We start from the raw sequence: 22,211 nt of genomic DNA on the forward strand, positions 1-22,211 counted from the left end.
CGGCGGGCTTGAGATAATCACAGCGAGGCACTCTGCACACAGATCAAAAGTTTCTGCACCTGCGTGTGTGTGTGTGTGTGTGTGTGTGTGTGTGTGTGTGTGTGTGTGCCCTGAAGTGACCCCGCACACACAGCAGTGTGCATGACTGGTGACTGAGCCCACGTCACGACTCATTTCTCTTTTGTTTCCAGGTTCTGCTGCGATGAGCGCCTCGGGGGGGGGGGGGGGGGGGGGGGGACATATGGGGGGGACGGAGAGTGTTGTTGTTATTTGTCGAGGTGCTGCGTTGAAGTGTTTCATCCCCGCGGCGTGATGTCCGACATCCTCAACACATCCACGAGGGAGCAAAATGGTGTGAGGGAGAACGTCCTCAAAGATGACCCCTGACCTCTTCACCCCGCCGCGTCTGTTTGGGAGAAGAAGAAAAACGATGTTTTTGTGACGAGGACGTTCGTTCTTATTAAACACGTCTCCTCGCGTGTCTCCGCCCACACTTTTCCTTTTGCCCTTTAATAAGAGCACGTCTCAGAGCTGCGTGTCCTCGTATCGGCTCTTGTGATTAACGTCCCCCCGTTGGTCTCCTGTACACAGGGACGCCGCCAGGACCTGTGGGCCCCGTGAAAAATGGTCACAATGGGCCCTAATCACCTCGGCACAGCTGCTTTAAGCACACACACATTACAAACACTCACTGGAGAGTAAAACACACCGCGTGTCTCTGAGTCACTCCGGACACGTCATTACACCGACTTCTATTAGCAGCGTTTCTAAAAGCAACACTACAGACCTGCAGTGTTGGGGGGGGTTTCTCTCTGACTTCCTGTTTGTGGTTCTCGGGGGGTCAGACGTGAAACGTAAACAGAGCAGCTCATGTGTAATGTTGCTACGTTCAGTATAACCCTTTGCAGAACTTACCGGACATGATGCGTTCATATAAAACAGTGCAGTTTGTCTTATAAGCATGAAGCTACTGAGCGCTCACACACCTGTACGCGTGTCTGAGTACGTCCTGCAGGGGGCGACCTCGCTGCCTGAGCTAACACATCCGACATGTTCCTGCAGAAGCCTCTGACAGACCAGCTCTTGGTTTTTAATTAGCAGAGTTAGCATTAGAGTCCTGCAGAGCTTTATTATTCATTTCTCAATGACTGTTCTTTAGCACGTTAGCTTCCTCCGTCTGCTAATAAAGCACCGAATCATTTCTACTCCTCTTCACTCTCAGTCGCCTCCCTCCAGCTCTCGTCTATCTGGCAGGACGCCCGAATGATGCACTGATGACATTTCTCTGCTCATTTTTCTGTCTGTTTGCTCAGGATGATTAATGACACACACACACACACACACACACACACACACACACACACATGGTCATCTTCGTACAGTCTCCTTGCACGCCGTCAGATACCCGATGAGTGTGAAACGTATTTGACCTGCTGGATCGAGCTCCTCGGAGTCTCAGGCACTCGGGCGATGATGAAAGTCGTGCACCTTTTCAGAGTGTCGCTGCGGCGCGGTCTCGACTGACCCGTCCATGAAACATGAAGGAGAGAACGCTCCGTGACACGTTGCATTTTTCCTACACCGCTGAGAGAACCTAAAGAAGTTTTCTTGGTCACGTGAGGACGCCTCACATCTTCCATGTTCACTCGTCTGATATCTTCAATCAGAGAGTGCTGACGTCACGCTCTCCACGCTCACAGTGTTTGATATGTATATTCACCCAGATCATCCTCCTTGTTTCATTATCTGCCATTTCAATGAAAAGGGAACTTTGCTAATAATTGCCTGCAATTATTGGCTGTCCGGCGCCCATTAGCATTTTGCTTGTTTGGTGATTTAAGAGTGGCCTGTAAACGGCCTGATGTAAGAGATCTGCAGGGAACAATTACCTTTAAAGGGATGCTAATGACAAACTGAGTAGAGAACCATTCACCCTGCCCTCTGGAACAACGGCGGCGTCCTTTCCTGAGCGGCTGGAGGAGGAAAAGCGAGGACATGTCAGCTTTTCAAAATGTGCCACATTTAGAGAACATGAACTCGTATCGATTCAGAGCAATACTTAAGGAAGAGGTTCGACGTCAGCCGACTTTATTGTCGTGCCTTGAAAGCCTGTTATCCCCGTGCTGGACTGAAATTCATTCCCAGGTGATATACACTCCAGAGCTGCCATGGAGAGGCACCTTTCCTCTGACCCCTCCGGCCGCCAGACGAGCTGTTATCGACTAACACGTCTGTCGCCTGTGCAGAGCCCGCTGGAATCTTTAAGGCGAGCCGAGGGAGCGCTGTGTCCTCAAAATTGAAAATGTCTGTTCCACTTTCACAGGCGGGAAATAAGAAAACAACTTCTGAACAAAAGGATGTCCCCGAGTGACTTTCTTGGCATCTCTAATTTGCAATCCGCCGAGCGGCGGCGAGCATACAAGTGTTTAATTATCTGAAGTGTGGAAGTCAGAAAGTTTGGACTGAGGAGCCGAAGAATTCAAATAACACGCCAAGTTTAAATATTAATTTGACAGACGCTCCAGAAAAACCAAGCACATGAGTTGTTTATGTTATCTTGTTGTCATAGCAACAGCGTCCTGCATCTTATGTAAGTATGTCACCTGACTAAAGGGGGGAGTGGGGGGGGGGGGGGGGGGGTTCACACTACAGGGACCGTGCCAGGATCCGAGAACAGTGGACCCCAGAGACCGGATCAATGTGAAGTCAAACGTAGCGTACCCCGGTGCCGTGCACGAGTCCGCCTGAGGGGGTGCTCTCGAGTTCGGTCCACAAAGGAGACGTGATGCAACCGTGCTGAAGAGAGGAAGAGGAGCACGGCGAGGAAGATGAGCACGGCGAGGAAGAGGAGCACTGTGAGCAAGAGGAGCACGGTGAGGAAGAGGAGCACGGTGAGGAAGAGGAGCACAGTGAGGAAGAGGAGCACAGTGAGGAAGAGGAGCACGGCGAGGAAGAGGAGCACAGTGAGGAAGAGGAGCACAGTGAGGAAGAGGAGCACTGTGAGGAAGAGGAGCACAGTGAGGAAGAGGAGCGCTGCATGACGTGATTCTAAACGGCTCCATGTGGTGGACAGTAAAAATAACAACATACATAAGCTAATCAAACGCTAAATGCTAAAGCTAAGATGATCTGTGAATCAGTTAAACTGCATGAGAGTTACAAGTCAGACTCAGAAGGTCGGTCTGGAGTTTTCTTTGAAAACATCGTGACATCGTGCATTTCACTTTGGATTGTTTTCATTTTGTTTTTCTCTTTTTTTTTAGATAAATAGACAAAAACTAAAGTGATTGGTCCTCACACACAGTCATGTTGTTGGACGAGACTGTCACAGGAAATGTTTGACTGTAATGTGGGAGCCATCTGCTGGCTGTCTGTGTGCTCAAGGCTCAGCTGTTAATTACCAGATTCCACCAGCAGGGGGAGCCTCACTCCCTCCACTCCACTCCTGCATTGAGAGCAGATAGTGGAGCCTCTGCAGTGACTTCCTCCTGCATGTAAGCTCTGCATGCTCCAGCACTGTCACAGATCACACAGAGAGCCAGTAATGACCCTGCATCATCAGTTAAACCAACATTTAATTAAGTTTGTGTCTGGCTTTGAGGCTCCGCCCTCATCGCTCGTCACAGTTTTATTTCATATGCAGAAATTTCAAAAGTGATGATATCCTCAAACTAAGAAAAAGGAGTAATCAGAACCCGACCATCATCAGAATTCAAGCAACAAATAATAGGCCCGATCACCCTCAGGGTGTTTTTTTTTTTTTGTTACGTGTTTTTTAAATTTTGTTTCTCGGTAGCTTGTGCCCTTCGGCTATCACAAGCTGATAATTACCACTTCCAACTCAGGCCCATTTAGTAAAAATAAAAGGTAAAAAATGAGAGCCAACAGCCAATCACAGAGCTGACATGAAGAGACAGACAACCAGCCAATCGCAGAGCTGATATACAGACACAGACAACCAGCCAATCACAGAGCTGACATGAAGAGACAAACAACCAGCCAATCGCAGAGCTGATATACAGAGACAGACAACCAGCCAATCACAGAGCTGATATACAGAGACAGACAACCAGCCAATCACAGAGCTGACATATAGAGACAGACAACCAGCCAATCACAGAGCTGATATACAGAGACAGACAACCAGCCAATCACAGAGCTGATATACAGAGACAGACAACCAGCCAATCACAGAGCTGACATGTAGAGACAGACAACCAGCCAATCACAGAGACAGACTCACACCTACAGACAGAGTCAGCAGGTAAGCAGCATGTGATTGGACTGTGAGAGGAGGGCCGGAGAGAAGCCACGTCATGCACGGGGAGAACATGCAGACTGCACACAGAGAGGGATTCAAACCAGCAACCTCCTCACTGTGACAAGCTGTGTTTCTTGTCACGTAGTTATCTTTTCAAATTCTCTTCATCAAACTCTGACATAAGTGTGTGAGAAGGACACACACACCTTATCCAAACAAACGTGGTCATGATGCTGTTTTTCAGTTAATAACAAGGTCAAGTGGAAATAGTGAAAGAACAGTAAACAAGGACAGTTTACTTTTTAACTTTGCTTTCCCCACTCCAGTCCTCCTGTGAGGCAACAGTTTGTAGAGCACTTCCCCTGGTACGAGGACAGCGTGTTAAACATTAAACTGCAGCCAGAGGAACCTGAGACCGAGGTTACCTCAGGTAAAGATGGCGTGATCTTTAACAGGTGCTCGACAAAGAGAGAGAACGCCTGTAAACATGGCGTGCTTGCTCAATAAACCTGCCTGATAGCTTCAACTGAGGGCTTGACTGTTACGAAACATGTTTACAATCTTTGACATGGAAGAAGGTGAAATCAGTGTCCTCGCTCCTCTTCATCATGTGTTGTGAAGTGTGTTGTTGTAAATCCACTCTGATCCTGTATTTGATCATGTCTATAAACCCCTCTATTTCAGCCCTGCTCAGAACAGGCTGTTTCTGTGTCTGTAGCTTTAAATATGTAAATGAGCTGTGTCTGACCACGCCCCCTCTCTGGAAGGGCTCGGGTGTACTCGCTGCTTTCTGGCTCCATGTCCTATTGTTTACGGTGAGAAGGCAGACTCAGAGGGCAGAACAAACACCTAGCTGTGGGAGTGTCACCCACCTGGGGGAGGGGCTACTGCCCTTTGTGATGTCACGAAGGGAACATCTCCAAACAGCCTGTTTGAGCAGGCAGAAGACGAATAAAAAAATAAATAACGACTTAAGTTTGTAACTTTGTACTCAAAGCACTTTCACGCAGCAGGTCACACCAACACGTTCACGAACTCATGACGAACCAGCGGGAACACCTTCGGGTTAAATGTCTTGCCCAAGGGCACATCGGACACGTCTCTGCAGGACTCCCGGACCTTCCGATTAAGAGACGGCCGACTCGACTCTACCACGGACTCTACCACCAGGCATGGTGTCAGCGATGTATCAGGATGTTCACGTCCTGTCTGCAGCTTCAGAACATCAGGTGGCGTCTTTGGTTTGATGACAGTCGCTGCATGCACATGACTCAGGCCCGAGTCATGAGCTCACATCAGTCACGTTGACGTTTGGGCCTCGTCCACTCATGGTGAGCTGTCCCATTATTCACCGTCTGTGTGGCAGCTGCAGGGTTTGTCAGTGGATTACATCATTATTCAAATCTGTGTGTGTGTGTGTGCTGTTTAGCTTGGACAGGTGGGGGTTTATCTCAGGACGGCTGTCTCTCTCTTTCATCCAGGACGGTACCTGCTGAGGGAGTGGCTGCGATTGGTCCAGAATGACACCTGAGCCAACAGCCTCCGATCGGCTGATTGGCTGCTGAAACTCTGCTGTTCATGGGCATTTCTAGTGTAGCTGGCTTGAATAGAGCTTTTGTGTAAATATGCCACATATACAGTCTGACAGGAGCCGGACAACAGAGCAGCTCCGTCAGAGGGTGCTGATTATGTTCAGACGTTTTTCAGGTTGTGGCTGCTGCTGCTGCTGGCTCGTCTGTTTTTCCAGCCTGCACAAAGTACACACCTGAAGTTACACTCGCTATCAGTGATTAGACTTCTTATCACCCTGGTGCAATGTTCTTCAGGAGACTGATAACAAACTAAAGTCCTCTAAAGTAAACAGGCTATTAAAAGGTCAGTGGCAGCAGTCAGATTAGCATGTTGGGGGCTCGCGGGGGCCGATAAGAGCAAAGAGGCTGTAAATCCACTGAAGTCTGTTCAGTTCATGCAGGGACTTACAGCACATGAGAAGGAACCTGAGGAACCTTAGAACCTGAGTCATCGGTAGGCTCGTGGTTAGAGCGTGCACGACATGCACAAGCGACGGTACTGTTTCACTTTGGTAGCTCCTAAAGAGACACCGTTGATTTCAGTCAGTTTCATAACCAGCTAAAAGAGCTAGGCTAAATGTTTACCTCATCACTTTCTAAACCACCATATTTACCACGTTAGAGATGAGGATGCATCATTTCATTTCACTGCAGGGCAGAAAGAAACAGAGCGTTGAACACATGGGAATACTCCTTCAGCGAACCACATTTGGATGCAAGTCACTCACAAGAAAAAAACACAACAAAACATTTTTTCACCAGTGAGCAGCATTCGTTCGGCTTGTTGTGATTCATCATGTGTTTATCATTCCTGAAAACTCCCACATATTCTGGCTGTTTCGACGCTCAACAACCCGCCCCGAAAAAATATGCATGCTGCACGGGAGAGAGTGCAGGATCTGGCTGTGGAAAAAAAAAAAAAAAAAGGTGAGCTGCTTTAAAACAAGTTTGAAGCTGAACAGCGAAGAACAAAGGGGCCGGGAGATCGCATCCTGGTGCCACACCCTCAGGCTGTAGAGGCAAGGCCTTCATGGCGTCCTTTGTTAAGCTGCTTGATACACTCTCTAACCAGAATCCCCTTTCATCTTCCATGGCACAGAGAGAGAGAGAGAGAGAGAGAGAGAGAGAGAGAGAGAGAGAGAGAGAGAGAGAGAGAGAGAGAGAGAGAGAGAGAGAGAGAGAGAGAGAGAGAGAGAGAGAGAGAGAGAGAGAGAGAGAGAGAGAGAGAGAGAGAGCTGCTCTGTTGTATCCAGAGTTCCTCCTTCACTGAAGCCGAGCTACCGCAGAAACGAGCGAGACAAGTTTGGAGAATTTTCTGTGAAGTTTGGATTATAATTTAAAGCAGAGATTGGTGCTGCTTAAAGACACAGTCAGCAACTTCCTCCTACAAAATAAAAGTGTAAGCAAAGCTGTTCCTTTGTCCTTTTAAAATAAAGCTCAGTCTCCTCCTAAAGTGAAGCTGCTCTTTGTCCCTTCAAAATAAAACTCAGTCTCCTCCTAAAGTGAAGCTGCTCTTTGTCCCTTCAAAATAAAACTCAGTCTCCTCCTAAAGTGAAGCTGCTCTTTGTCCCTTCAAAATAAAACTCAGTCTCCTCCTAAAGTGAAGCTGCTCTTTGTCCCTTCAAAATAAAACTCAGTCTCCTCCTAAAGTGAAGCTTTGTCCCTTCGGGGCCTCCGTACATGTGTGACTGTGTCTGCAGAGACTCTGTAATCTGACTGGATTTGACTCTTCTGATTTGTTCTGTTTGACTCGGGATGTTTGTGGGCGGAGCTTGTGTGTTACCTCCAGCCAATGAGAGCGCAGCAGGTGAGTTGTAGGAGTGGATACAGCTCAGTGATTGGAGGAGATTCAAAGCGGTGAATATGACGGACGTGGACGCCTGTTGGACAGGAAGCTGACAAACACCAGCGGTTAGCTTGCAATGTAGCTAAAAGCTGCAAACGTCCACACTACATCCTGCAGGGGGCGGGGCTTCTGAAGGAGGAGGGGCCACGTTTTAATGTAAAAAAAATGCTACTGACTCCACCTTTAAGTGAAACTACGATCCTAAACGTGAACGGTTCTTTAATTGTGCATGGATTTGAAAGGCTGACAGAAACTACACGAGAGGATGGAGGAGGATGTTTCCCTTCATATTTTCACACGCCGCGCGAGGAAAGAAATTGTCAAGCTGCGATTTGATGGATCAATTTAGCCGCGTTTCCTTCACAGCTATAATTCTACCCCTCCCAGTCGAGGAGCGTAATCCATGACATGCTTGATCTGCCTTTCATTTGAAGTGTCGTAGCATCCCGCTTTATCTCCACATGGAGATGAGACCGCCACCAGTTGCTAGGAGCTATTTGCTATATGTAATTATCGTGGTTATTATGGCGTTGGCTAACACGTGACTTGGGATTTGAGCCTGCGCATTAATGCACATGTTAATGTCAGTGGAGGCGCGTTGTGCTTAATTAGGGTTCACAATCCTCACAGGGTCTCACTATGCTTTTTTGTTTCCTTCTTTCATTAATAAAATGATCATATCAAGTCAAACATATTGTATAGCTCACACACACACACACACACACACACACACACACACACACACACACACACACACACACACACACACACACACACACACACACACACACACACACACACACACACACACACACACACACACACACACACACACACACACACACACACACACACACACACACACACACTGTAGGCTTTTGTCCTCAGGCATTTAGATTGCCAAGAGTTACATAGAGCGATGTATTCATTTGGGGAACGTCCTCACGCTCCTTCCTGTGGGGAACAACCTCCCACATGCTCATTTTGTCCTGCAGGCAGAGAAGACGGGGTGCTGCAGGTCCGGGCCTCTGGGAGCTCGCCGTGGGTGCAAGCGTCCTCCTTTTGAGGCTTCGCTGATTTATCTGTCTTACCCACATGGCCTGCTTGAAGCCCTTATCTGTGGACTGAAGCAAAGTGGAGATTAAGTCCGCAACGGTGCGTTTGAGGAGAGGTCATGAGCGAGCCATTAAATCAAAACGCCCTTTAAAAAAAAAAAACACACACAAAGTATGAAATGAATGAGGAAGAAAAAGGAGCGGTGCAGTTTCTCCACGCTGTATTCCTTCCTGCCTTTCACATACAGCCAAACAAAAATGAAACCACGGACACATGCAAACTTTTCAACCTCTAATTTGCTTTCATGCTCGACTTGTTTGGTACAAACATCCAGACGGCTGCAGCTGTGACATTTTACTTAAGCACTCACTTATCATTGCCATTTAAGAAATGGCATTTTTCTCCTTCTGCTCGGGTTGAACCGGTTTAAACTGGGTCCATTTGGAGGCACAGTCTGGAAACTGTAATACCTATAAGATGACTTAAATATCCATATAGTAACAGTCACTGTGCACCGGCCCCGCAGGGACTCAGAAGACTCTTTTATCTTCTGCCTAACAGGATGACATGCTCGGCTTCCGATGAAATGAAAGTTTTCAGCTTTCTACACAACACTTCCTGGTTTGGGTCGACCCATGCCGGCAGCCAGGTCGGCCTGTACAAAGACACAGCGGTGCATTCTGGCTGAGAGTTCGGCCGTCGGGCAAACATCGGCGCCGCGTCGTCTTGATTAACGTTCTGCGATGAGGTCGAGTGTGAGGAAACACCTGCGATGGTTGATGGATGTTGTGGGGGCCGTGTGGTCGCGGGTTTGTCTGTTTGCTGAATAAAGAAGCCTTATATCTTTATTTTATATTCTTGTGCAAAAAGCTGCAGAAGTGACATCAATGCTTGCAGAACATATTGTGTATATTACAGGAGTAACACATTGTCATTGGTTGTTGCTCGCTCTTGTGGCTCCGCCTGCTGCATTGATCCCTTTGGAGGCAATAATATGCAACAGTAGGCAACAATGTCAGTGTGCTAATAATGCAAGCTTTGATAAAACACCTGGCACGACTCAGAGTCTGCTGTGAGAAGCCTCGATGCTCAGAGAGGAGCGTACGTGTGTGAGGTGCAGGCAAGGCCAGAAGGAGGAACATCTGAGTCTTCTAAGTTCAAATCAGGACGACAGACAGGAAGTGTTTTTTCACCACAGCCAGAAGGAGCCACGTTAGTCGTGTCAGCGTGTGTCACTACGTGGAGCTGAAGGAACTCATTCAGGTTCAGGGGTACGACTGAGCACTTATCCTTTCATCAGGACCCACGGGTTCATTTGACCTTCTGTAATGTGGTCACGTGGGTCACGGGAGGACCTGCATCGAGTGCGAGCGTGCATCACACTCTTTCATGACTTAAAGCATGAGGATAGAGGATTTATCAATGGTTCCTTATGCACAATGAAAACAACATAAAGCCTGTACTCAAGGGTGTCATATATCACACACACACACACACACACACACACACACACACATGTTAGCAGACAGCTGCTGAGAGTCATAGCAAGACAGATATGTCGACAGTAATGTGACACTTTTCCTCCTCCTGGAAGTTTCTGAAAAATCTTTGAGTGAAACTTAAAAACAGTTGTTGAGATGTGTCAAAGCGTTGGACCGACGCCCTGGCTGACTTCGAAGTATCTGCAGTGTTTAAAACAAACATCGGGTGCTTTAATTGGGGCGTTGTTTTCCTCGCCAAAGGAACGTGAAATCAGCCCCAGAAAGAAGCGATAACTTCTTCAGCTTTCTGGGCCGCTGAAGCCGAAAACTCTGCGTGGATCAGAAAAGCAGTCCCTTCCTCCCGTCCTCGTTTACTGAAGAATTAATTAGCTGAATTTGCATTTTCGCAGCAAATTATTACAAACACCATGAATGTACCACCCGGAGACAAATGCACCCACAGATAATTACAGCAAATCAAGTTTTAATTAAAATGACTGATTGACATGCTCTCTGTTTGTGCTCACCGAATGTACTGTTGAACATGAAGTATGTTTTAATTGTGCGAGCTGGACATGTATGACGAAATGATTCATCCGTGACATTACTTTCAAAAGTGCCTGCAGCTCACTGATTGGACGTGTTTTTCCTGACATGCTCCCTCAGGGTTCAGCACGTCGGCGATGTGATTCAGCAGAAACAAAACAAGCTCCTGTTGAGTTCTGGGTGGAGGTTTGTTATCCTACTGCCCTACATAACATAACATGACATGTTCTTGCGAAACACTTCTCCGTGTTGTTGTCGGGGGCCGTCAACCTTTCACATTTTCATTATCTCTGACTGACGTGCAGAGGCCCTACATGCCCTCCAGTCGCACGCCCCTCGATAAGCCCCGCCCCCTCCGACACGAAAGTTCAACCACTCTTATACCAACAGCAAAAAAAAAAAAAAAAAAAAAAAAAAGAAGAGTTGTTGTGCCCCTGATCCTGATCCTCCAAGCCCTGCCTATATAAAGGAGGCCTTCCTGCGTGGAGCCCCAGGACTCACAGAGCGTCATCCACGAGGGATCACACTGAACTTCTGCTTTCAATCTGGTAAAACTTTATTTAAAACACTTCTTTCACATAAAGCCGATCTCCATCACAGGTTACATAATGAGCTCGTGGATTTTGGATAACTGACTCCTGTGTTGCTTTTGAATTGCAGCTTCTTCTTCTGTGTCGGTTTTATACCGATGAATTGAAAACATTTAGCCGAACCTGGAAAATACTCGTTTGATTCAAGATCCTGCCGTCCTGTTGGAGTTTCTGTGACAAGTTAAAATCCTGAACGACCTGTGTGCATCTCATGAAAAGACTAGTTTTAATAAAACACTTATTTTAAAGAGAGCGCCTGGACAGAAGACTTCAGGACAGAGCCGGATCTGAGCCTCAGACCAGGGCGATCTGGTTTAGTTCGTTAGAACCCGGGTCTTGCTTGTGTTTCTTAAACCTCACAGTAACAAACCCCCCCCATGCAGAAGTCAATGGCCTGATTGAGCCACCCCAGTAAAAAACCAGTCTGCACCCCTGCTGTGTCAAACTGCTCTCTAAGTTCTGCAGGACCAATGATTCACTCACTTCCGGTTCTGCGGATCTGCGTGTGAACGCTCGTTGCAGAAAGGGTCACTAAAGTTCGACTGCCATTTAAAGCACTTCTCTGTTTCCACTTTCACTTCAGCTCTCCTGCTCTCAGCTCTCCTGCTCCACTCAGCAGCGTCTGTTCCGGGCCGAAGGGGGCGGTGGGGTGGCGCCACGTCATATCAGCCGCCGCGCTCTGATTGGCTGCCGATTCTCACCCGACACAGCTGTGATTGTTTTCTGCAGAGGAAGCTGCTGCCCCCGGTATGAGAGTAGCAGTGCATGTGTGTGTGTGTGCGTGTGTGTGTGTCTGCTAAAGATGATGTGATTGAAGAAGTCGTTGTTGTGTCGAGCAGGAAAACGAGGAGAGGATTCTGGGTGCGTTATTTGTTTACGCGCGAATGAACAGGAGCGCAGCTTTCTGCTTTGACCAGACACTGAACACGTCTGGAGATCAAGGTAAGCACCAGTCTGTCCACTCTGTCAGGAAACCCTGCTGAAGACATGTGTTTCACCATGTTCTCTTCTGCAGCCCAGAAGTGCCAAATGCCCAGACTGGAGGACCACTGCTGGAGCTGCTCCTGCGCACCACGGGTCGAAACCAAGCACTCATCTGGAGCCAGCTGGTTGGCATCTAAAGCTGAAGAAATGATGTCCATCATCACCTCGGTGCTCAGCAATGCGTACGGCTCCCTGCACGACGTCCGGACCACCAACCTGATCCGCCGGGGTCTGGTCCTGTTCACCGTGGGAGCGTTTCTCGCCCTGGTGCTCAACTTGCTGCAGATCCAAAGACACGTCACTCTGTTCCCGGAGGAGGTGATGACAACGTTGTTCTCTTCTGCGTGGTGGATCCCTCCGTGCTGTGGCACGGGAGCCGGTGAGTCCACTCACATCACTTTGTGTTTAATGTTGTCGGTAGTTTGCAGCTAAGTTGGGACAAAGGAATGCAGAGGGGGGGGGGGGGCACAGAGGAGCAGCTGTTTCCTCCATTAAAGACACTAAAGAAAAAGAGAGGACTTGATGGAGAGTAATAATCATGTGCATGGTTTGAATGTCCTGAAAGAACCTCTGCAGGATGAATTAACGTCGCAGGACAGAAACGCGTTTTAAAAAAGTGCATTTTAACTTTATTTGGTGCTTTAAAGTCTCAGATTTCTGTTTCTATCCCTCCGATCAGCCTCTCTGTGATCAGGCGCTCGTGACTCATTATTCGGCCTTGTTGTTGTTGACCATTATGTAAGCCTTCCCCCTCCAGCCACCAGAAAAGTCTTCATGTTTTTTTGTCTGGCACACTTATGAGAAGAGAAGGGAAAAAAACAGTTTTTACAGATGGCAGCGATCCTCGAGCTGTGATTGGCCGCCACAAGCAGGACACGAGGTGAGCCGTGCGCTCATTGGCTTGTGTCATAACGGGTGAGCTGAGAGGGAGGTACTTTAAGGCCAGGAACCCGGAAGTAGTGTGTGTGTGTGTGGAGGGGGGGGGGGGAAATAAGCGCGTTTGTTGTGGTTGGCTCCTCCCCCTCTTCACATGTGCTGCAGGGCAGGAAGTGGAGACTGTTTACATTCTCCTACATGTCATTAATCACCTGAAGCTCCGCGTGACGACGTGTTCAAGGTGTGCACTCTGTATAAACCAGGTCAATACTCTGCAGCTTCATGCACCAATCTGCTGCCAGGAAAACAAGTGAGCTGAGAGAACTGGTTCCCAACCTGGGGTTCCCCCCCCCCCCTCAGGGTCGTCTGTCATGTCAGGATGGGGCGCTCTGAGGTTTTCAAAATAAGACTTAGAGATGCACAGGTCCTTTGTTTTTCCAGTTCTGATCCGATAGAGATAATTATGTTCTGATACAAATTCAGATGTTTTAAAAACGTACATTACTGCAAACAGGAAGCAGCAACAACTGTCAGCTTTTCAAATTAAATCTTTTCAAACTGAAGTTTCAGAAGCTGTTGAACATCGGCGGCGTCAGTCAGACGTGTTAATGAGGTCAACATCGGACCTGATCCAGATTTAAGATTCAGTCTGTCCCTGCATGTCGGTCCGCTCTCTCTCTCGCTCTCTCTCTCGCTCTCTCTCTCTCGCTCTCTCTCTCTCTCGCTCTCTCTCTCTCGCTCTCTCTCTGAAAGTGTTCTTATAATCCTCATTAACCTGACGAGTCGTCTCACTTCCTGTAAACGGCGAGGGAAAGTTTCGAGCCGTCTTTCTTGTTCTGAGTAAAGAAACGTCTCCTGCTGGGGGGGGGGCCGGATCATCTGACATGAAGTTTCATATTTCAAGAAACGAAAGTGAAGAGACCTCGCCCTCATGACGCTTCACAAACCTGTCAGGTCTTTTCTTCAGCGTGATCGGATCCGACCTGTGACCCCCCCCCCAGGTTGGGATTCTCTGGCTTAGAGGACTAAGAATAAAAAAGAAAACCACGAGAGACAAAGACACTTTGTCCTTTTATTGTTTTTCTGCGTATGAGTGTCTTTGAGTCACTAACTTTCAAAGTGCACGTTCAGCAGCTCTGACCCCCCCTCCCTCCCCGCCATGTTTCACAGGATTTCTGCTTATCTGGTGTGTTTGCTTGTGTTTGCCCCTCCAGCTGTGGTCGGCCTCCTGTATCCCTGCCTCGACAGCCACCTGGGAGAACCGCACAAGTTCAAGAGGGAGTGGGCGAGCGTCATGAGGTGCATCGCCGTGTTCGTCGGCATCAACCACGCCAGTGTTGTATCCTTCCTCCCGGGTTCTCCTCTAGTAGATAGATGATGATGCTAACCACATTCGGGCGTCGCACCCCGACCTTGTTTGTTTTTTCCTTAACGGCCCGCTCCGCAGAAACTCGACTTCGACAACAACGTGCAGCTGTCCCTCACGCTGGCCGCCTTGTCTCTGGGTCTGTGGTGGACCTTCGACCGGTCCAGGAGCGGCTTCGGTCTGGGGATCACCACCGCCTTCTTAGCGACTGTGATCACACAGCTTCTGGTCTACAATGGAGTCTACCAGTAAGTTAGCCGTTAGCATTTGGAACTTGGTCCCTTCACCTGCTCCGATGATGAAACCTCTCGACACGTTCTGTCTCAGGTACACGTCTCCAGACTTCCTGTACGTCCGCTCGTGGCTGCCGTGCATATTCTTCTCAGGAGGCGTCACCGTGGGAAACATCGGGCGCCAGCTTGCCATGGTACGTGTTGATTTTGTGCGGATGTGTCCTTTACATTAGATTAAAAGGGGGTTTTAAACGTGTGAACATGGCGTTCGTTAGGATTCTCTAACATTCAGCGGGTGATGCCGTCAGAAGGTTCGAAGCTGCCGAGGGTGCGTGGCACGCCCCTCCTCCCTTCATAATTATCCCATCAAGTCGGCGCTGACGTCTCCATTAAGCGCGTGCCCAGAAGCCTCACCTCATTCTGTCTGAGAAGGAAGAGCGCCGTCACTCCCTCAGTTTGACTCAGTGAGAGCGTGAAAGCAGATTAAGGCCTGTTGTTTCTCACAGTCGTGACGGGACGCCGAGCCAGTCAGGACTCGGCTGACCAGAGGGTCATTTGCTCCTCGTTGTTTTTGTTTGTGACGAGGCCCGAGGGAACGTTGGCACAAGTCTGCACTCGTGGTTTTTGTTCTCTTGTTTTTCTGGCTTTCGCTCCACTGACTCATTTATGAGAGGAATTTGGAAGAACATGAGACTCTGCTTTGTTTGCTGGCGTTCTGTTCGTTTGCATAATGACGGCTACAGTGAAACAATCTGTTTGGCAGCAGCGAGCGTGCAGAATAAAAACAAAAATCAGTGGTGCTCGAGCCAGCTCGTTCCTATTAGTTCAGTTAGAGAGCTGAAGAGCGTCTCATTTTAAACCATTATCTGAAGTCACAGCCTCTCAGAATCAATGCTGAACTGTTGGACAAACTGTTTTTATCTGTGATTGGTTAATGAGTAATGAAGTGAGCAGGGTTTTCATGCTGAGCGAGCAGAGCAGTGGCCTGAATAGGGAAAAAAAAAGGGTACTGAAAGAAAACGGTTCCTTTCTTCAAAATGTGGAAGCAGAACTTCATCATGAGACGTGACAGTAATATTTCCCAAAGTGTGAGTCCAGCTGCAGCTTCCTGATCCGAGTCAGCAGGAAGTCAACGTGTTCTTTCACTCTGACAAACATGCAGAGGCCTTTTAGCTCTATCACTTCTATCTGAAGCAGTTCCACTGCCCGCTTCCATCGCTGCAACACCTGTTCACCTGATAACTGCTCTCATATCTGACAAATCCAGGGGCGTCCAAAACGGCCTTCAAAGCCCCGCCTACCTTCTCTGGTCCAATCAGATCCAGAGCATTCAGGAGCAGAATCTAAAGTTAGAAGGAGGACATACTGGCTGCTGCATTGTTGTCAGAGAAGCTTCAACACAGCAGGTTTCCTTCATGATCACACAGGAAGAGAGCAGCTCTCTGATTGGCTGTTTGATCACAGAGGAAGAGAGCAGCTCTCTGATTGGCTGTCTGATTACAGAGGAAGAGAGCAGCTCTCTGATTGGCTTTCTGATCACAGAGTAAGAGAGCAGCTCTCTGATTGGCTTTCTGATTACAGAGGAAGAGAGCAGCTCTCTGATTGGCTGTCTGATCACAGAGGAAGAGAGCAGCTCTCTGATTGGCTGTCTGATTACAGAGGAAGATCTCAAAAATCAGTAAGTCTGAACTCCGTTTATGTTATTAACACCTCTCTCTCTCTCTCTCTCTCTCTCTTTAGGGCGGCGTTGAGAAACCCCACATGGACTGATCATCAGGACAGCTAAAAAAAAAAGGACAAGTTATTAGATGGACGAAGAGAATGACGGGAGACAAAAAAAAAGACTCATGGTTTCGACTTCATTCTTTGTTCTCATAACAAAGTGCGGCTCATCTAACGTGCCATGTCCTCGTCTGCGCCTCCTTGTGGCCAAACCACCTCCTGCTCCTCCAGCAGCATTAAGTTCTCCCTTCATCCCTCACACTGGAGGACAGTGTTTGCCTTCTTTGGTTTCTTTGAAGTGAACAGTTTTAACTCATGCTGGACGTTTTGCACCTCCCCACCGTGTGTGTGTGCGTGTGCGTGTGCGCGTGTGTGAGGAAGTGTGAATGTACCCCGATCGATGGCAGACTCGATGTCAGGAAGGTGCTTTAATTTAATGTTTTGCCCAAATATGATCATAAAAAGGGAAACTAATGTACGAGTGGGCGAGACCCTGAAATCCTTTCAGCTGAAGCACAGGGACGATGTTTGTTCCCCTTCGTACCAAATTTAGTATTTATTTAGCACGAACCCCGAACCAAATGTGTCGCATGACGGACGCTGAATGACGCTTCCTTTTTGGAAGGAGTAGAGATTAGTGCTGAAAGAGGAGACGGTCTGTATGGTACATATGTAGCAGGGTTAGCTTAGCATAAAGACTGGACACAGGTGACATGTGTGGAAGGTGTCACAATCCGCCTGCTGGCTCCTTTTAAAGGTCACTAATTAACCCGTTACATCTCGTTTGTTTGATTCAAACTGGGAAAGGAGAGCTAGCGGCGTCGCCTGCGCTCGCCACACGTTTAGCGGCACAGACGAGAGAGAGCAGTGTTGAGCGCTACGTCGAAGAGCTCCTTCACTGACGGCTGTATTGTAAATGTGACAGTTAGCTTTAATTACAGGGAGAAATGCGAGGAAGTCCGTGACATCACTCAACATGCACCTGCATCCTGATCGCTTAATTCCAACTGTAAATGCTAACCCGGCTAGCCCTCACTTCCTGTTTACCGTACAGACACGAGGTCGGTGTAGAGGGATGAAGAGCTGCAGGAAATGTGGACAAGAGTGCCAAACCACTTTTTACTGGATTACCGTAAAACTTCTACTAACCGCTCTGCTTTTTTAGTCTTTCAGATCAGAATATTGATACTGTGCTCAGATTCAGTTATTGATCTCTGATTGGGTTTTTTTAGACAGGTCGTCGACCTGCTGCAGATACCAGCATCACTCTGTCTTTCAGGTTGGACAGATTTCTGATCCTTACTTTGAATCTGCTGACTGATCAGCACAGAGGCGTGGACCAAGGGGGCGGAGCCTTAAATTGAGATGAGCTTTTACTTGGCGTTTTACGGTAATGTTCCAGTTGTATTTACCTGTGAATGGTGTCGTGTTCACAGCTCTTCTGTTAGGAGGAACTAGTGCGGCACGTTGTGTTTGGCCTGATCTGTGAGGTTCACACTGACGCAGCGTTTAGTCCGGGCGCCAAGCGTGTGCGTGTTTCCCTTCCTGTCAGGGCGACTGACGTCATCGCAGTGCATGATTTATTTTCTTGTAAGATTGTAAGAGAAGCTCAGCTCCTTTAGTGAGAGGCTTAAAAAACACTCTTTGTGAGCAGATGTTTAGGAGTGACATCGCCCATTTCAAACGCCGCTGTGGGAGCGCGTGACGCTGAGAGGAGGGGACGAGGACATTATTGAGATTTGCAATCTGTGATTGCCGGTGTATTTTAGATTGTAGTGCTTTTGTCACTATAACAGTTTGATCGTTTGTACGGACATCATGAGATGACTGCGTGTATGTATAATGCTTTGCCTTTGTAATCACACAGGTATTATGATTACCATCCGAGACTTACAGTATGTTAGTTAGCCTTTCGGGGGTCTAGAGGATTAAGTGCAATCAGAGTATACACGAGCCGATTCTTCCTTATTTATTATTTCTGACAAAGGCTAAAACGACTTCATGCAGTGTGGAAACGTGAGCGAGAGAGAAAAAAGCAATAACATCTTTGTTTTCTGTGAGTACGAGATGCCTTCAGGGTCCCAACAACATAAACTGGTGTCAAAGTGGTTTAAAAACATCTCACTTGGTAGCATCAGAACAGGACAAGGTGATTTATTTTTCTAAATGCTTTTTGAATCTGCTGACGTTCAGGAAGCTTTATTTTTATTTGAGGTGATGAAGCACCTTTTTTTTTGGTTTCAAAATTTATGACTTTTTTTTTTTCCTTCTTTTTTCTGTGTCTCATATTTCAGCTGTGTATCATTTTTGCTACCATGGATTTAAGTGAAAAAATAAAAAACACGTGATAAGATTACTTGTGTCGATGTGATTTTTTATGACTTTTAAAGTGTCTGAACAGCTGCTGGAAGCTGTGGCGTTTCTGTGTGTGAAATATTGGTGGGGCACGACCCCTTTATGATAAGACAACAATTACTCTCTGGACTGATGGCCTTTTTTTAATTTACACGTCAAGGGGTCATTTATGGTTTAAAAAAATATGCAGAAATACTACACACACACCCCACACACACACACACACTTCTCGTCAGTCTGCACAGCACAAAGGATGTCTCGCCCATGTGTTTGACTCTTCCCTGTACACTTCATACCTGCAGTGTAACAGTTGGTTTTGAATGGAGGTCCCTTTAAAGATGAGCATCATTCTGCCTCTGAAGCCTCCAATCACCCTCACACTAAATAATAAATAATAAATACAACGGAAAAGGCCTGTCCGCCAACTCATCATGGCCCCGCAATGCACAAAGTTTAATACATGTGATTATCTGACTGAGCACATACCTGTTCTCCACCTGTCCTTATGCTGCTCAATGGATCGCCTGTCAACGCTGTCAATGTGAGCTTACTGTTCCCAGTACTCCCAGTTTCAGCACACAGTCCAGCTGACTCCCGCTGCTCTCATGTTTTGAGATCCTTTCAGAAAGATGTTTCAAATCTTTGAACTCCATCCTCTCCGAATATCAAACACGGAAAACAGAAGAGCGCCTTCTTCTTGATGCTAACTGTTAGCCACTTTTCCTTTGAGAACTAATCCACATTAAATCCGATATTTGTTTGGGTGATGATAACATCCATCGGTTGGAATGCTCCTTTACACTTTACCTCCAACTTCTCCCGCTCATTCACGGGTTCAAACCTGTGCTCCAATAAGAAATCCACTTTATTTATCTTCACAACTTCGCTAGCTTTTAAATCCTCCCGCTCGCGGGCTAATTCATCGTCACAGTCACAGACAGCCAATCAGCTGGTCCCTTCTGAATACTCAGCCAATCAAATCTAAAAGAACGCATGACGTTTCACTGGGGCTACGCGCTGTGAGCCCCACGTGTCATATTTTTAATCTGATTTACGTTACATATACAAACACTCTGCGCATGCGTATTAGCACTTTCCCCCGTGTAAATCGGCCCCTCCAGCCAGCTTAGTTTGACTGAGTATTTAAACTTTATTTTGAGTTAAAAATGAAATAAAAAGAAATAATCTGATGCAAATTACCAACATGCTTATCATAGCTAATACCTTATGACATCATATGTAACAAATAATGATAACTTGATTTGTTTGCACAGTTCTAATAGGTGGAGCTGTGCCCCACCTGCCCCTGATGACCAGTCGCCCCTGGCTGTAAGACAACACGACTGATCCGTCCTGTGTATGAAGCCGCAGCTCAGTCGCAGCTGAGCTCTCTGGGACGCCGGCGGTGGGGTTTGTTGTGTCTGCTGTAGACATGGACTTGAATAGACGAGGACACTCTTTTGTCCTATGGTCTCTGTCAGTCTCCAGAACCATTATAACGTCTTCGGCTGCATCTCACCCCCTCCCCTCAAATCACACTCAAACTAGCCCTCCACCCCAACCCCCTGCGTGTCACTGGAATCATGAGGAACTGCCCCTCACCCCCGCTTCCCTTCCTCCCCCCGAACACGCCTTTCTGGAGGGCAGACTTCTATTTATACCTAGCGGGGGACTGACAGTTAACCTTTTGCACTGGGGGAAATTTCTGGGAGTGGGGCCAATATCTGGGGGCTATTCTGAATGAACTCCTCGTTGAGAGAGGCGCTCTGTACATCTATTTATGTTATCCATCCATCCACTGATGCATCCATCCATCCACCCATCTATCTATCCATCCATCAGGCGCCACACGCCACTTCTCCTCTCTCCTTCCTCTTTCTGTCTCCTCCTCTTCTCAGGCCGAGTAATTGGCCAGGCTTCAACCTCCTTTCATTTCCAGCCACGGCAAACTGAAAGACTCCATTAGAGCGCCTTCTTTTGCCAAAAGGACCCCCCCCCCCCCCCCCCCCCCTCGTTCTCCCCCTCCCTCTGTCCTCTCTGTGTCTTCCTCTTCCTCCACATGTGCTTCCATCAAGGCGAGCAGCAGACAGGCCCGGGCCAATCTCAGCTATTGATTGGAGCTGTCTATAGGTTTGTTTCTTCTCCACGCAGCAGCTTCCTGTTTTGGTTACGTCTTTGAATTTGATGTTATTCAAAGACGAGCCTCTAAATTCATGCACCTAATTTACAGCTGGAAAATATGAAGTCATTTTTGGCAACAGGCAGGAAATACTTCCAACAGTTTTCATGTTGTGGTTTGCGAGTCATTGTGAGTTGCACCTCCTGCGCTGCTTAAACCCTCGCCGCCGTCAGCCCATCAGTTTCCATTTGAATGATTTTAAGAGCTTTTAATTTATTGGTGGTTTTAGTATCTACTCTGAAGCAGGAGCTAAAAAGGTTCCTTCCAAACGTTGTTCGAGGAACTAAAACAGTTTCTAGTTCCTGCAGTGAGGAAACAATAAAAGATGGGAAGGCTTCCAACAGTTCCTGGAACTATGAAAAAGTTCTTGTTTCTGCTGCTTCAGGACGTCTTCATCATTATGAGTGTTATTATTATTATTACATTATTAATGTTACAGCTGTCTGTCCATGCACCTGCACGGGGAAACTCTGGTTTCACACTTTTTTACAATAGAGATACACACTGGTGCACAAACAGGACCTGTGGACATGCATTACGCCAGGGGCACACCGGAGCTGTTGCCTTGCTCAAGGTCACCTCGGCAGTACTCAGAGAGTGATCTGACTTCCATCCTTTGGTCTGCACTGGTCAAGTATGCGAGACTCTTCCTGCAGCCGTCCGTCCGTCCGTCCGTCAAACTCAACTTCTTCAGATGTGTTTAACGTTTCAAGTGGAGTCTGATTGATACAGGAATTAAACATGATATGAGTAATATTAAAAATGATACATGAGACTGATGTCGCGTTGTCCTGAACACTCAGAGACGCTAAAAAAAAAACTAAAAAAAGAAGAAGAACAAAACTAAAGAAATAATGTCAGAGAAGGAGGACGAGGACAGAGGTCTCTGCTGTGGTGGTCAATCCTGCAGGGGGGGGGGAGCCTCCACTAAGGCCTTCCTTAGTGGATCCAGGTCCCCTTACAACCTCTTGGCTCTCCTCTGTCTGCCTGTTACACACATTTAAAAGTATGCACACACACATCTTGTTTTGAGTCCTGCTCCTCCATGTTGACTCAAGTTTAAAAATGAGGACATAACAGAAGAGCATTCTCAACAGTGATTGCTTTTGTTACCACCAGATGACAGTATTTATCCTCTCTGCTTG

The 22,211-nt window shown here is 47.5% G+C and overlaps 1 protein-coding gene across 2 annotated transcripts; it reads left to right on the forward strand.

Moving 5' to 3' along the window:
* The first annotated feature begins 11,742 nt into the window (after positions 1-11,742).
* insig1 (insulin induced gene 1) lies at positions 11,743-17,466 on the forward strand. 2 transcript variants are annotated; one of them, XR_013780630.1, is made up of 7 exons: positions 11,743-12,293; positions 12,367-12,714; positions 14,426-14,550; positions 14,659-14,825; positions 14,905-15,004; positions 16,551-17,247; positions 17,408-17,466. XR_013780630.1 is itself a non-coding variant. In XM_079361844.1 (6 exons), exons 1-6 carry the CDS (start codon positions 12,236-12,238, stop codon positions 16,578-16,580), a joined length of 828 nt encoding a protein of 275 aa, XP_079217970.1. In that variant the 5' UTR covers positions 11,743-12,235; the 3' UTR covers positions 16,581-17,288. The 2 variants fall into 2 exon arrangements, 1 of the variants encoding a protein (XP_079217970.1); XM_079361844.1 differs by lacking the exon at positions 17,408-17,466 and having other exon boundaries at positions 16,551-17,288.
* The last annotated feature ends 4,745 nt before the right edge of the window (positions 17,467-22,211 follow it).

The sequence above is a fragment of the Symphodus melops genome (genome assembly GCF_947650265.1).
Source record: "Symphodus melops genome assembly, chromosome: 14".
Lineage (NCBI taxonomy): Eukaryota > Metazoa > Chordata > Actinopteri > Labriformes > Labridae > Symphodus > Symphodus melops.